This window comes from Pygoscelis adeliae, unplaced genomic scaffold, assembly GCF_000699105.1.
Source record: "Pygoscelis adeliae isolate BGI_AS28 unplaced genomic scaffold, ASM69910v1 Scaffold38, whole genome shotgun sequence".
NCBI lineage: Eukaryota > Metazoa > Chordata > Aves > Sphenisciformes > Spheniscidae > Pygoscelis > Pygoscelis adeliae.
In genome coordinates, this window is record NW_008825614.1 from 2,200,739 (window position 1) to 2,214,312 (window position 13,574).

The window sequence follows — 13,574 nt, forward strand, 5'->3', positions numbered from 1 at the left end:
ATTCTTTAAAAAAGGTAAAACTTCACCTTAGGGCAATGGAAAGGGATTGCAGTTGGAGTTCTGCTTGTTTCTCTTGTGCTGCTGTGCTCTAGCTCGTGTCTGAGGAGTATTGCCAGCATGTACTTCTTCCAAGACTGGAATTATGAAATGTTTCCCTCCATGTTGAGCAGTTGTTTTGAGGCTTTCTTCTAGACGTAAGAGGGTTTTTTTTCTGAACTTGGAAAATGATGTTGTCCGATACAAAGGCGTGGCCACACTGGCTCCCAACAGGCATGCTGCTGCATCAGAACATGTCTGGGGAAGGGAGGTGGTTGCAGGCAGCAGGAACATTGGTACCTTTTCTCATATAGTCATTGAAATAGAATCCATTTTATTTTGCAGCACACTTTTTAATATGTGGAAGCTGCACAATTTTGTTTAAGTTAGTCTGCACTACTGTCATCAGTATGAAATTCAACTGCATCGCAAATTAAAGAAGTAGGATGGGGAAAAGGGGAGGCTGAATGTGACCTACACCTCTACCTGGTATGTGCATGTGACATAAACCAGCTCTCTGCTGCGCATGGTTCTCCCAGCACACTTGGGTGTTCTGGAAGGTAAGTTTAGCAAGTGGTCCTCTGTTGGCATTATACAGAGTCTACTTTTCTGCTCTTTAAATGGTATCAGGCATTTGTTTGCTGGTGCTGGTTTGGGGATATGTGCGGGAGAGCATATAGATTTTTCTAGGACAATAATGAGATGGCTTTGTCTGCACACCAAGTTAAATGAATTCCTCTGAGAAGATACCTTCTGTGACAATCATGCAGACAGCTGGCGGCTTTTTGGACACCCACAGCTGAATGGTGTTCCCACTGCATCTTGTTGCTTTTTCTCCTCCTTTTTTTTGGTCTCTGGTGGCAGTGCGTAGCTTGATGCTGCTTCCAGAACTTAAGTGTTACCAACAGCATGATGTTGAGAAGGCTGGTAAAGGAGTTGTGTAATGTTAAATTACTCTTCTACTGTGTTCCTTCACTTCCAACGTAGGATTTCTTTTGCTCTCCTGTCTTGTCTTCCCACTGTCGTGGTATACAACCTGTCATACTGTGACCAGCACTACAGTGTTCTGTTAGCCAGTTTAACCACCTGTCATCTCAGACATCAGTATCTGCAGAAAGAACAAGTGCGTGTTTTACACTCAAATAGGAGATTTAGAAATTCTTTTTTTAATCAGCAAAAGTGCTTTTAAAGCTTAATGTTTACCAACTAAAACCGAAAACCTCCTAAGCCAATGTAAACCTTATTTTGGGTATCTACAAAGGGATCCTAGTAAATGTAATTCTGTATGAAAACAGTGCCATTAGCTCTGTATTTTAACATAATCTTCTAATCCAATGCGTGAGTGTTAAAAAGCCAAAGCTATTTAAAGCTTTTAGTTGTACCAAACAGCCCAATTTAGTTTCAAGCTGCCCTTCAGTTTTACCTTGTTGAATAGCTGCTATGTGTATTTGTGACTTAGCTTGACATTTATTACCTGTCTTTAAAAACAGGATTTGACACTGAGAAAAAGTTTCTCTTCTGAGAAATCATGGGGAAGTGGAGAAAACATTACACTGTCAGCTTATGAATGTAATCCACCACCGTTCTCAGTTACACATCAGAGAAAGGAACCCAAGTGAAAGTGACTTTTTTTAATCTTCAAGAAAAAAACCACAACTGTCACATCATATCTGTGCCAAAATATGTTTTGATCCAAAAACCAAAGCCCAGTGGACTGCTTTTTGTTTATCCTTACTGCTCCTCTGTATTAATAGAGTTCCAGTGGTTCATTCGAAAGATGAGTAACTACCTGTGCAGAAGTGATTGTTTGTTTTCCAAGAGAAAATGAAGACTTACAGAGGATTTTTTCTTTTGCTATATAGCAACATGAACAAAAGCACTAGAAATTGGCCTGCCTCCCTTTAAAGTATAAAAATAAGCTGAGTAAATGGCAAAATGATGTCTTTTTTTCTTGCATGTTACTAACAAGGCTCATTTCAGATTCAGTACCTTGCTTTAATCATGAAGACATCCATCTTTTCAGTCACCTTTATTGATAAAATAAGTTTACTGTACAGTACACAACTCTAGCCATAAACTCTTCAAGCTATTTGCATTACAAAAATAACAGGTATGCAATGAAAAATAGTCACTCCACACACTGTGAAGGTTCTTTAAAATCCTAAAGTGATCAGGTGAGGGGAATGACAGGGGAAATGTATCAAATGTGAAGACTAGGAGTAGATAAATTAAGTCACGTTTTTAACTTACAAAAATAAACACTAATCAAGCATTATTTCGTAATAGAGCAACCTTAAAGAACTGCCACAGGCTAACAACCCTTCTCTGCTGTACAACTCTGGAGATTGTATTTGAAAGACAAACCAGAAAGTCAGCCATGAAACTGCATTCAGCATTAAATGGATATAAATGCCCCTGATACCGGTCAATGGCTGAAAAGACGCTTCTGAAAAGAGTAACTTAATCAACTGAAACAAAATTACTTGTAATTTTGCAACAACGAAACACACTCCATTAAAAAACAGATGTTGCTTCTGATAAGTCACCAGCTTGCAAGCTACAGTAGAAATGCAAAATCTAAACTATAGAAGCATTGGCTAAGTTTTATAGACAATAATAATAGCAGACAAGTAGATTTTGTGCTTGAGCTAGATGTTCCCCAAAAAATTCCCCCCAGATGTTTAGCAAGTTTGGAAATGGTTAAAACTTTTTTCCATGCATGTGAATGTCTTCAATGTATTCTTAAGCCTAGAAACAAGCTAAGATGCTCTGGAAAGAGAAGTAGCAGTTTCTCCATTTATAAAGAATGCTGTGAAAATTTGGGGAGCTTGATTTACCTGCCCTTTCTGAGCCCTTCAACTGCATTTCCTGGCACATGTATTAGTTAATTGAAAACTGGCTTTTATTGTCTCTGCTAAACACTGCTCTTTCCCACCATGTCACTTGTTTCTCTTGAAAGCACTATGGGAAGGAGGGCAGCAACTGACGGCAACGTAACAAAAATATTTAACTCCTTGTAAATTAGTTCACTGGGAACTGAAAGTTCACCCTTAGACCTGTGGTGCGTTTACCTTGAGCCCAGGGAAGCCATACTGAGTCAAAGGAAGCTGACACGCTTAGATGTGCTTGATGCTTAATTCTTTTTCCATTGTTGTAACCAAAAATCAAATTTGATTAAGTAATAGTTGATTTCAGAATAGGAGTTCAACTCCTTTTGCTAGGCGAGTTATTAAACAGCCAAAATACTCAACTGTGGGTGGCATTTGTAGATCTACAATTTTCTGTGGTTGCAAGCTTTCCCTCTGTTTCTTTGAGTATGCATTCCAAGTAAAGAATACATTAACATGCTGGACAAAAAGCGATGATACACATGAATGCTAGGAATGTTCTTGCTGCTTTGACCAAGAAGCGATAGTATGACAAACAAAAGCCAAATATGAATTATTTCGGTACCTCTTTACTGTCTTTTGCCTGTCTTGTGTAGCACTTCCACTGTACCTGCATATGATATAAGCTGCACTTTTTGATCTAGAAAAGCCAATTCCTTTTCACTTCTGCAAGTATTTCAGCATTAAAAGCAAGCAGTCTATTTGTCAATACAGCATATCGAAACTTTTCCTAGTGCAAACGTTAACATGTACCTGAAACTTACCTAAAAACCTTCTTGATGACCAGTGCTTAAAGAAAAAGGAAAGAGTATTGATTGCAGGCGTGCAGGCTGCCAACTTTGCCGTAGAGCTCCTCCCTCCTTCCCCCAACCACCTTTCTGCTGCTGCTGTTTGGGTGCTTTCAAATTGCCATTTCCCAGTTAGGAAGTTTGGGCAGGCAATCGGAGAAGAAATAGATGGGACTAATGTGGCTTCTTACCCATAGAGAACTGAGCCTGGTTTTCTCATAAAATTAAAAGCTAAGGCAGAATGATACTATGCTACCTGTGTTCCAGAAAACAATAAAGTGGGAGCAGCTCTCCATGTTTTGAAAATACAATTAAGTACACACATTTGAAAGAATCTTGTTCAATTTAAAATAAACATTGAACAACTGCAAAAGCATTGCTTATGTTTAAACAATTTGCCTTATATTTGAACAGGCTACCCCGTGGCTAAATAATTGAAATCCTTAAGTTTTATGCTGCCTATGGACCCCTTCCATTAAACAGGTTTGTTGCAAAATGAGAACTTATTAAAAACTTACTACAAGGAAAAAACGTAACGTGGATCATGCACAAAGCAAATTCATAAGTTTTTTTACTTTTTAGCCAGAGATCAGACTTTAAATCTTACCTTGATTATGTAATAGATGCACCGAAACTTTGTATGAGCAATAATTTATATAAATTATGTGAAATCTTGTCTTTTATCTGTAAAATGACTTCATATAAAAATAATTCCCAATTCAGTAAGTGCATTAATCCATTTCCTACTGAAGTTAGATCTATGGCAATTAATCCGTCACTAAGGTTTTGCAGAATACCAATTCTAATTTCTTCTATGCGGTATAAAAGCCACTAAACTGGAGTTTAAGATGCATTAGCTTGCTGGTGCCCTATTCAGTAACAAGTGCTTGACAAGTGACCCCTGATACTCCGTTTGTAAAGTGTGCAATTGAAGCTTGTTGACTTCCACAGTCTTCAGCTTTTCCTCAGGCTCAAATCACTGCTTGTTACTAATCCTGACAGAGACGTACTCTCTGATGCATCTTCTTTCTTGAGGTTCAGGAACGATTCTCTAGTTATTTGAAGAATTTCTCTCAAGCCTTTGTTTTCTTGCTATAACCGGAGAAAGAAAAGGCGTTTAGTAGAACTCCAGAAAGAAGTCAAGATAACTACGTTCATAATCTCCCCTCCCCTCCAAATGTAAGTGTAAGGATTAAAATACTGATTTGCAGTCAGGTAGTGCTATGTTACCTTCTAAAACCAAGAACATCAGGTTTCTGACCCTCTTGCTCTCTTGAATGGGCATTAAGCATAAAAAAAAAAGCTCAAAACGCAAAGATGCGCAAGAAGAGGGCAAATAATTTCAAATGTTGCGTTTCAAAAAAATCTCCTATTCTTTCCACACATCCTGTTCCATAATGAAGTGCTTTGCTAGCACTTAATTAAAGAGCAATAATGTTGACCCTCCAATGATAAGCAACTGAGACCCTGCTCAAGCACAAAATTATTATTAAAAAAAAATAAAATTAAAAGCCAAAGGTGTGGGTATTATTATTTGCATCCTAGTGTCTTATTCGTTAGGATGAATTTGTATTATTTTCTAGCTTTTTTTGCTACACAGAGACTTAAAAAAAGAGAAAGCTTAAGCCAGTATATAAATCACGGATTTCTGGTGATGAAGTATCACCTATGCAAGACTTGACAGTAAGCTATAGTGGGGAAAATAGTACTTACAGTCTTCCCAACAAGGAAAGTGTAACAAATAGCAGTGCGAGTGACTGGTACAGTAACTCAATATAAATAATTGTGGTAAGGCTACTCCCTTGCTATTTGTGCCACTGCTGTTTTGATTTCATACTTACCTCAAGCTGAATGATACGTTCCTGCTCTTTACAGCCATGCTTTTCATCAATTTCAATGGCTTTTCTCATGACTGCTGCCATTTCTGTAATTTGGTCCACATGCACCTGCAGCTCCTAAGACATAAAAATAAAATAATGACAGCTTTAGCAATCTATTTTCTGCATTATTAAAAATAAGCAAAGCATTAAACGTGCGTTTTGACTGCTGTGCCACTTAATAAAAATGTGAACGCAGGCCTAAATTTGAGAAAACCAGTTCTATATAACTTTACAGCACGAGCAGCCGCTATGGTCCTGTTTACTTAAATAAATCTGCTTTACCACACAGTGATCCCTTTTATTAGAGTTTTATATAAGCTTAAATGACTATGTCTTCCACATCTTCCAGATGGCTACAAGTTAGCCATGTGATTGCTCTGACAAGGCCTTCCTGGGTTGCAGGAGCTGATGTCTATCGTTTTGGATACGTAGAAAGACTAAACCCGTTTAAGAACAGCAGGGTGTGCGACATCCTTTCCATTTGTTTCAAACCTGGTCTCAAGTCCAGTACAGCCAGTACCAGCCCACGAGTAGGCATTTATCTCTTAAAAAGACCAGGTGAAGTGGTCATCCTCACTATGTCATACATTAGGAAACGCAGATCTGTCCATCGCTCTTTTTTAGATACTTCTGCTTGAATCCACTTCCAATTCCGGCTTATCTGGGATCTGGACTTCAGAGGTCCTTGTCCTTGCTGAATTGTAAGAAAAACTTTGGTGTCCTGACTGACCTCTTTGTGTCCGTTCATTAATGCTAGTAGGGTACTTTCCTATTATAAATAAATAACTACTGCACCTTACTGAAAGATTCAAGAAGGAGGAGAAAAAAAAAAAAAAAGCAGTAGTTTGGTTTGCTCTTGTCCTGTTGCACTACCAGGAGCGGGATGATAGGAGCCATTAACACAGGCATAACAGCCTTTGCGAGGAAGCTAGATTTTAGATAATCTTCACTGTTTGCAAAGAAGTGATCTCTTACCTGGACCTTGCTGGTTCAGGTGACAGTTTATTTTCTCGCTGGCCAACCTACCAGCAGGAAGTGCTTAAAGGGTCACTACTTCTTTCCTCCTGCAGATCTAGATAAAGAGCCTATGCCTCTTTGGTATTCATTGCTGTTCAGTTAAGCCAAATATTTTAATGGTATTTCCAGAAGCTTTTATTTTTCATTGTCTTTTCCTCAACTTGTCTTTTATTCCAACTCTACTATCATGCCAGCCTATTCATGCCTGACCTGACCTTTGGACAAAATTCACAACAGTTACTAACTAACATCGGGAAAAGCAGAACAGTAGGACTGAAATGAAGAACGGTATAGACTGAAGTTAAATCCCACCTTTAAATTATGAGTTTGACTGGAGGTCTATGCATGTAGCAGATGATCAGCTTGCCTTTAAACTACCAGAAATGATTAAATTACCATAAAGAACTGCCTCACTTGGAATCATAAACTTTACCTGATGAAAACAAATATACTTTACTAAAACGAACATCAGCCCTTTCCATCCTTTCCTCTCTGCCGTTCCAACTGCCAAAGCTACGGTTTAGCTGTTTACTCATTAAATGCCCGCTCACGGGGTGGGGTGGGGTGGGGGGGAAGGAACTTGCTGTAAATCTTTATTTTCTTCTCAGTTTCCAGTGAAGGTGATTACATGAAATCTTTTTTCAATGAAAAACTAAATTTAGCTTGAAAGGAAGCTGTGATCGGTGGTAACAGAATGAGTTGGTGAGGATGTACCCTTGAGAAGGGCTGGCAAGGAGTTAGTGGTTTTTGGATATCCTGATGTCCTCCCTAATTCCTATTTTGCCAGCTTACGTGGCCTCTTGATCAGTATGACTTAAGGCCTGTTCCAAGGTCACAAATGTCAGATCAGATGCTAACACAAAACTGTAAAGTTCTGCTCTGGAAGGCAGACGTGTAAAACTTTAATGCTGTAATATCAAACAATGCAATGAAAGTGTTTCTTTACGAAGACAGCCTCTAACATCTACGAACACTTTTTGTATCTCTCACCTTTTTATTTGCACATGTTGTTTCTTTTCTCCAAAGAGAAAAAAAACCACACAGGTTTTCAGGCCTTGTTTCAGTTGAGCAAATTCAAAGAGCACACTTAGATCAGGGTCATTACTACCAACACACACTTCTCTCTTCCGTACAACACTGCTAAAAGAAATTGTTTTTCTATTTAAAGGAGGTGCTTCAGAAGCTAGTAAGGTTGACTTACTAGACTGATCAAGTTTCCTGTTCATGTTTCATGGACTGCATTATAAAAAAATAGGACTTGTTAGTACAATGATATAAAAACTGAGACAAAGTAAGCTTTGGTCTGATCCACTACAAACTGACCTAAGTGTTAGGCAAAAAAACAATGAAGTTATTACCTTGGAATGTTCAGTTTTTAACTTCATTATTATACTTGGATCGTCCTTTTTGCTTGCCATAAGCAATCTAAACATCTGTTCTCTGTACTTGCTCATTATGAGTTCCAAAGCAGACTGATGTTCTTCAAGAGATGTGCGTAGTTCTACCAACATAATTTTAAATTCAGTTAGAGTTTAACAGAGAAGAACTGAAACAAAATGCAAAAGTACTTCAGCTTGAGAAAACCGAAATAAGCCCTTAATTGAGTGTCCCCTCTCCTCGCACCCTGGGAAAATTCTTGTTCAGTCAGAAACAGAAGGTCTTTTGTTAATATGACTTCATATTCAATCCCTTTAGCTGATGTAAGCCATCTTGGGTGTAGCTGAGGAGCTTTACTCTAGCCACTATAAGCAACACTGTACAAAAGCTGGAAAGAAGTTTAGAGATCTGTTTTAATGTGCAGCTTGGTGAAATACGAGTTAAAAAATGCTTGTGTTCAAAATATTGTCAAAGGACAAATAATTCCTGAGATAAGGCAAGATTCATATAAATCGAGATCATTGACTCCTTTGCTGAATATAACTGTTAGAATACCTGAGGTATTCCAGGAGGAACAGTATATTCCTAGTGTACAGAATTCCAGAAGGAATTATACTACTGCGCTTACACTACAACTTGTCCTGACTGCTCCTAAATTAGTTATTTTTAGCAGTGGGAAAACACATTTCCAAATAGATACCTATATTGTAGAAGTAATTTATATTTATCTCCTCACTTGTGCTGAACATTAGATAAGGACTGAAAAAGTAATTTTCCACAAGTCTCTCTTTTTGTTAATCATAGTCCCAGTGGTTGGACATTAGGACTTTTTATTAGATTGCATTATGATCAGTTAAACTGACAAGTTGAGATTAGAAGAAAAAATGTCTTCTACAACAATTTTTTGAGAATAGATCAATGGTGAAAGTCTCACTAATTCCAGTGGTGCAGGCTGGAACTTGTAAAGGACAGAATATTCACGTTTTACCTTTATTTTCCTGTTGCAGTTCCCTGATCTGTCTGTTTTCTTGTTGGATACCCATCACTAACGTAGACCGAGGACGATGTCTAGCTACTTCATTGAGCTCTTGAATTTCTTCTTGGTACTAGTTATTTAAAAAAACCAAAAAACAACCACAACTTATTTGAGTAACCGAAGGCAAGCATTACTCTGCAAGTCACAAAGGACCAGTTCTAATGTCAGTCAAATGCTGTAACCAGCAAGAGAATGCTTGTTTTTAAATAATAACATCAAACAAACAAACACACTTCTGAAGGTGTGGCTAACATATTGCCCTTCAGAGATGCAAAAGTATCACCTTTGTTTTTAAACAAGTTTCATACCTCAGATGTGTGCAGTGGGCATTATTTAACCTTCAATTAACGCAGGTCAAATTCACCATCAAGTAATTTAAAACTGATACACATATAGTAAAGAAAAACCATGAGGTATTAACCTCTAGATATTTACCGTGGCTTCCCAATACCTTAATCCACAAGGCTGTATATCGGTACAAGTCACATGGACCTGAATGAATGGATCCCGACTCTCAACAAATGGGTAAATTTAATATTCTTTATTTGCAGTTATGAAGTCTCTGCATGGCTGGTTTTACAGGGATGAAGCACATGCAGGGTTTTATTATTTTACAGGCCCATTAACACATCCTGTGTTCTATTAAAATGACAGGATGAACTCCCATGTGGAAAGTCAGTAGGCACCTTTATGTTTTTCCAGAAGTTCTCTAGTGAAAGTCATGCTCAGTCTAGCAACATGCCTCCAATAGCTTAACATCAGAATGGAAATGATCACGAATAAGCCTAAGGGGCTGCTTTGAAACAAAAGGAGACTCTGAAAAGATAAAGTATTCTGAACAGAAGAAAGCATGACAGGGCCTCTGTATGATTAAATGTGCGTGTTGAAATTAATAAAACAAGTAGTATCTCACAGAAGAGCAAAACACAAGACACCACACAATGGTTTGTAAGATACCAACCCCACTTCTACAAGTGTTCTTCAAATAAATGCTAGTTTTCGATATTTAAGCTGGACTAACAGAGAAAACTTCTTCACAGGATCAAACTAAATATATAAACAACCTATTTTTAGATCATAGTCACACCTATAATGAAAATACTTAGTATGGTATTAAAGGATTAACCAAATTACATACTGATTGTACAGTAGCACACAAAAACGATTTTAAATTATGTGTTTCCGAGTTGTTCTTTTAATGGAGTAAACAAAGTTGAAAAACAAACCTGTTTCATTGCTTCAACCCGCTTGTTAAGAGCTGTAGTCTGTTCAATAAGAGCTTCTGCTGCGTTGTCATGTTCCCTTAGCCGCTCCACCAGCGCTTTCGCATCTGCCAAGGCTTTTTCAATTGTGCAACTCATTTCTAAAGATTAGAAATGTGTTATTTTCACAACAACACCTGTTTGCTACACAGAGAACAGCTATCTATATGAGTTAGATAGATATATAATTAATTTTTTTTTAGTCTAAAGCAACTGCATACAACTTTTCCCTCAGAAACATCCAGACGTTTTGTTGTCTTTTGGGACTAGGGAAAATTTATGTATCTTAAGAATACCCTAAAGTCTGCCTTTCCTTTTCCTCCTTTTTATTTGCTGTTGAGACCATATATCAGAGCAAGGAAATGAAAGTAAACTTTGTGTTGCGAGGAGAGTATCAACATACTAAGTGCAAAAGGAGGACTATTGAACATATGGAAACTCAGCAGTGCATGTCCTTCTGTACGTAGCAGAGAAAAAAAAAATTACATTAGCTGTTTCATTTTTCAATACTACCTTTTTTTTTTTTTAACGTGCCCTCCTACCAGTCAGATATACTTCAAGATACTTGAGAAATATAAATCCAGCACAAAAGAGAATGCCAAAGGACTACAGTGGGCTGCAAGATTTTGATGAATTAAATCGGCAGAGAAGGAACAGCTCAAACTGAGAGAGTAGAGAAAATCACTCGGGGAAAATTCAGAAAACTAAAGGCTTATGTTTTCTTCATGTCTATAAATGAACACAAATGCCACTGCATGGAATGAAACTGTAAAATTTTCAACAGGATAGAGAAAGACAGCAACTTAGCTCAGAAAAAGAACGGACTGCATAGTTAAAATACCGGCCTTCTAATTGCAGCAGTTGTTAGCAGAAATTACCTATTGCTAGAATTGCTCAGCTTGCAAAATGCTCGTACATACTAGCATTTCCAAAACACTGGCCTTTACACTGAATGTTTTCATACTCATTCTTGATAGATTAAGTTTCAAGACCGAGATTTTCAGCCTAAGCTTTTATTTTCTTTTAAGAAACCTTGCGCTTTTTCTGATGAAAAGGAAATCTACTTAAACTCCTTGAACAGTGCTGTCTGATTCAGACAGCAACTATAGAGGCTTATTAGTTATGGGCCTTATTAATATAAGGCTTGATATTTGTTTCAAGAAACTTTCTAAGGCGCGGAAAGATCAACTAAATCCATTTCTTAGCCTGGCCGTTTCCTAAAGGAGAAATTTTTGTAAGCATAAAAGGTCAGTGAGCCCTTCCTGAGCTACAGGGAAAAAAACTTGCTCCAAGTTGATTTTCTAAGTTTCTTAGGCACCTTGACAAATCACAGCCTAGGATCTTTAAGCCAAGCTTGAAGAAATCCTCACATTTTCCCCAGCTGACCTTTTCCCATTGTCCCAGGTAAGTAGCAGAAGTAAGGATATTTCAAACACCAGAAGTTCCACCATTCCCCTCAAAAGATTTACAAACATGGCAGGAATATCCTGCCCTCGTGCATTAAGGTGGGGGAAACCAAAGCAAGACAGCAGCAGTTTAGAACGTTCTCTCTGAAGAGCTCTCATGCACCCCAGAGCATCCCGCAAGGTCTAACCTTTTTTAACTCGGCAATTTCATTAGCTGCTCCCTCTGCTCTGAGGCGCACATGTAATATAAAAGCATTTAGTTTACTTTTTCTATGTCGAAGGGTCTTTTAGGGACCCCACCGTCCCTAAAAGGCTCAACAAGGTTGAGCCTTGTTTACTGATAAAGGAGCTTCAGAAAGCGAGTTTTGTGTATGCGCAGAGCGCAACTGTTTTAACCGGTGTTCTCTGTGATTCATGTATTAAAGCAAGCATCAGCATTTTGGCATGTACAAGTTTCCTACAGACATTCATAACGTTAATTTCCTCCTGTTCATCAACTAGAGTTTTCATCATACGATGTGTACATGTATTCGAGGTATCAAGTCAGGTTCTTCAGCAGACTGGTGTGTTATCACAGGTACCTAATTTATTCACTCTGGTTTAGCAGTTTGAGCTCTTTTTAATGTTACGTAGAAAGGAATCATACCGCATTGTTTTTAAGGATCTGCTTTTCTTGCTCCTCATTTCTCCTTCCAACTCTGGTCTCACGTTCTTACTGGACTACAAAACTATCACAGGCAAAAGATGACCTTCCACACTAGCTGGCTAAACTGTTACAGAAATTGATTTGATCGGATCCATATTTAAGGAGAATTTGAAGGGCAGCCTTTAACTCAATTCACGGGTCATGAATTCTCTAGCCAGTATAAACAAAGCCTCTCAGGCCTCTCCATGAGCTTGGAATACATTTGGCATTCGGACTACAATGCAGTTAACACCTCTGATATTTTTTATGCACCAATATAAATTTTTAAACACAGTATGTATTCATCCTCCCGTGAACTTTCTCGTTTTAACCCAACCCAACCCCACAAGATAAAAAGGAACTCGTTTGTAGCAAAGCCACCGGCGTCCCTTTTCACAGTGAATGAGTTGGGGAAGACACGTGTGCGCCTTGTGTGGAATGCGGCCGCGCAAATTCAGCGGTGAGCATCCACCCTCACAGCGCAGCAGCTTCGGCAGGCCAGAGGCCATCTCCTGTTTTCAGGCAGAATTTGCACCTCAAAAAGGAGAATCATTATTTGTACCACGGTAATTCATAGCGGCTCCAAATCTTGACTAGGATTCCTTTGGGCAAGACACTAGCCCTAATCCTTGGAATTTAAAATTCTCTCTAGTTGCTTATCTGGCTGCCTACGGAAAACAAAACTTTTGTCTTACCCTACAATAGATCTAAATCTGTGAGTTAACCTGGACATTTAGGGAAAAAACCCCAACCAATTAATCAAATGTATTTGATTCAAACCAATTCTTATTGTATATCAGGTTTTTTTTAAAGCACGAGGACTATAGTAGCTAAACTTCACGATTCCTGAACTCTACCCTACAAGAGATGCCCAGCTGCACATACATTTGTTAGTCTGCAATCTCACCGACAGGGTCAACAGGTAGCAAGAGCAACGGCTCCAACAGCATAGCAATACTGCTACTACATATTCATTTCCTGTCATGTCCTGCTATTTACTAATTGCTTTCATTATCAAATTTGGCTGCCCTTACAAAAAAAACCCACCTCCAAAGAATAAAGACTTTTGCGCAACTATAGCCTCCCTCTAGTCTTCTGTCTCGTCTTTCTTTTATATCCTTACTGAAAACCACCTTTTCCCATAGCTTGACGCTTCGGTTTTTCCCCCGCCGCAGCTACCAGTTCCGCGACGCCGAACG

At 38.4% G+C, this 13,574-nt stretch overlaps 1 protein-coding gene across 1 annotated transcript; it reads right to left on the reverse strand.

Annotated features, from left to right (window-relative positions):
- Positions 1-3,149: 3,149 nt before the first annotated feature.
- FGFR1OP2 (FGFR1 oncogene partner 2) lies at positions 3,150-10,383 on the reverse strand. Its single transcript, XM_009332813.1, has 5 exons — positions 10,249-10,383; positions 8,975-9,092; positions 7,968-8,110; positions 5,554-5,667; positions 3,150-4,804 (listed from the first exon to the last, which is right to left on the reverse strand). Exons 1-5 carry the CDS (start codon positions 10,381-10,383, stop codon positions 4,667-4,669), a joined length of 648 nt encoding a protein of 215 aa, XP_009331088.1. The 3' UTR covers positions 3,150-4,666.
- Positions 10,384-13,574: the final 3,191 nt, after the last annotated feature.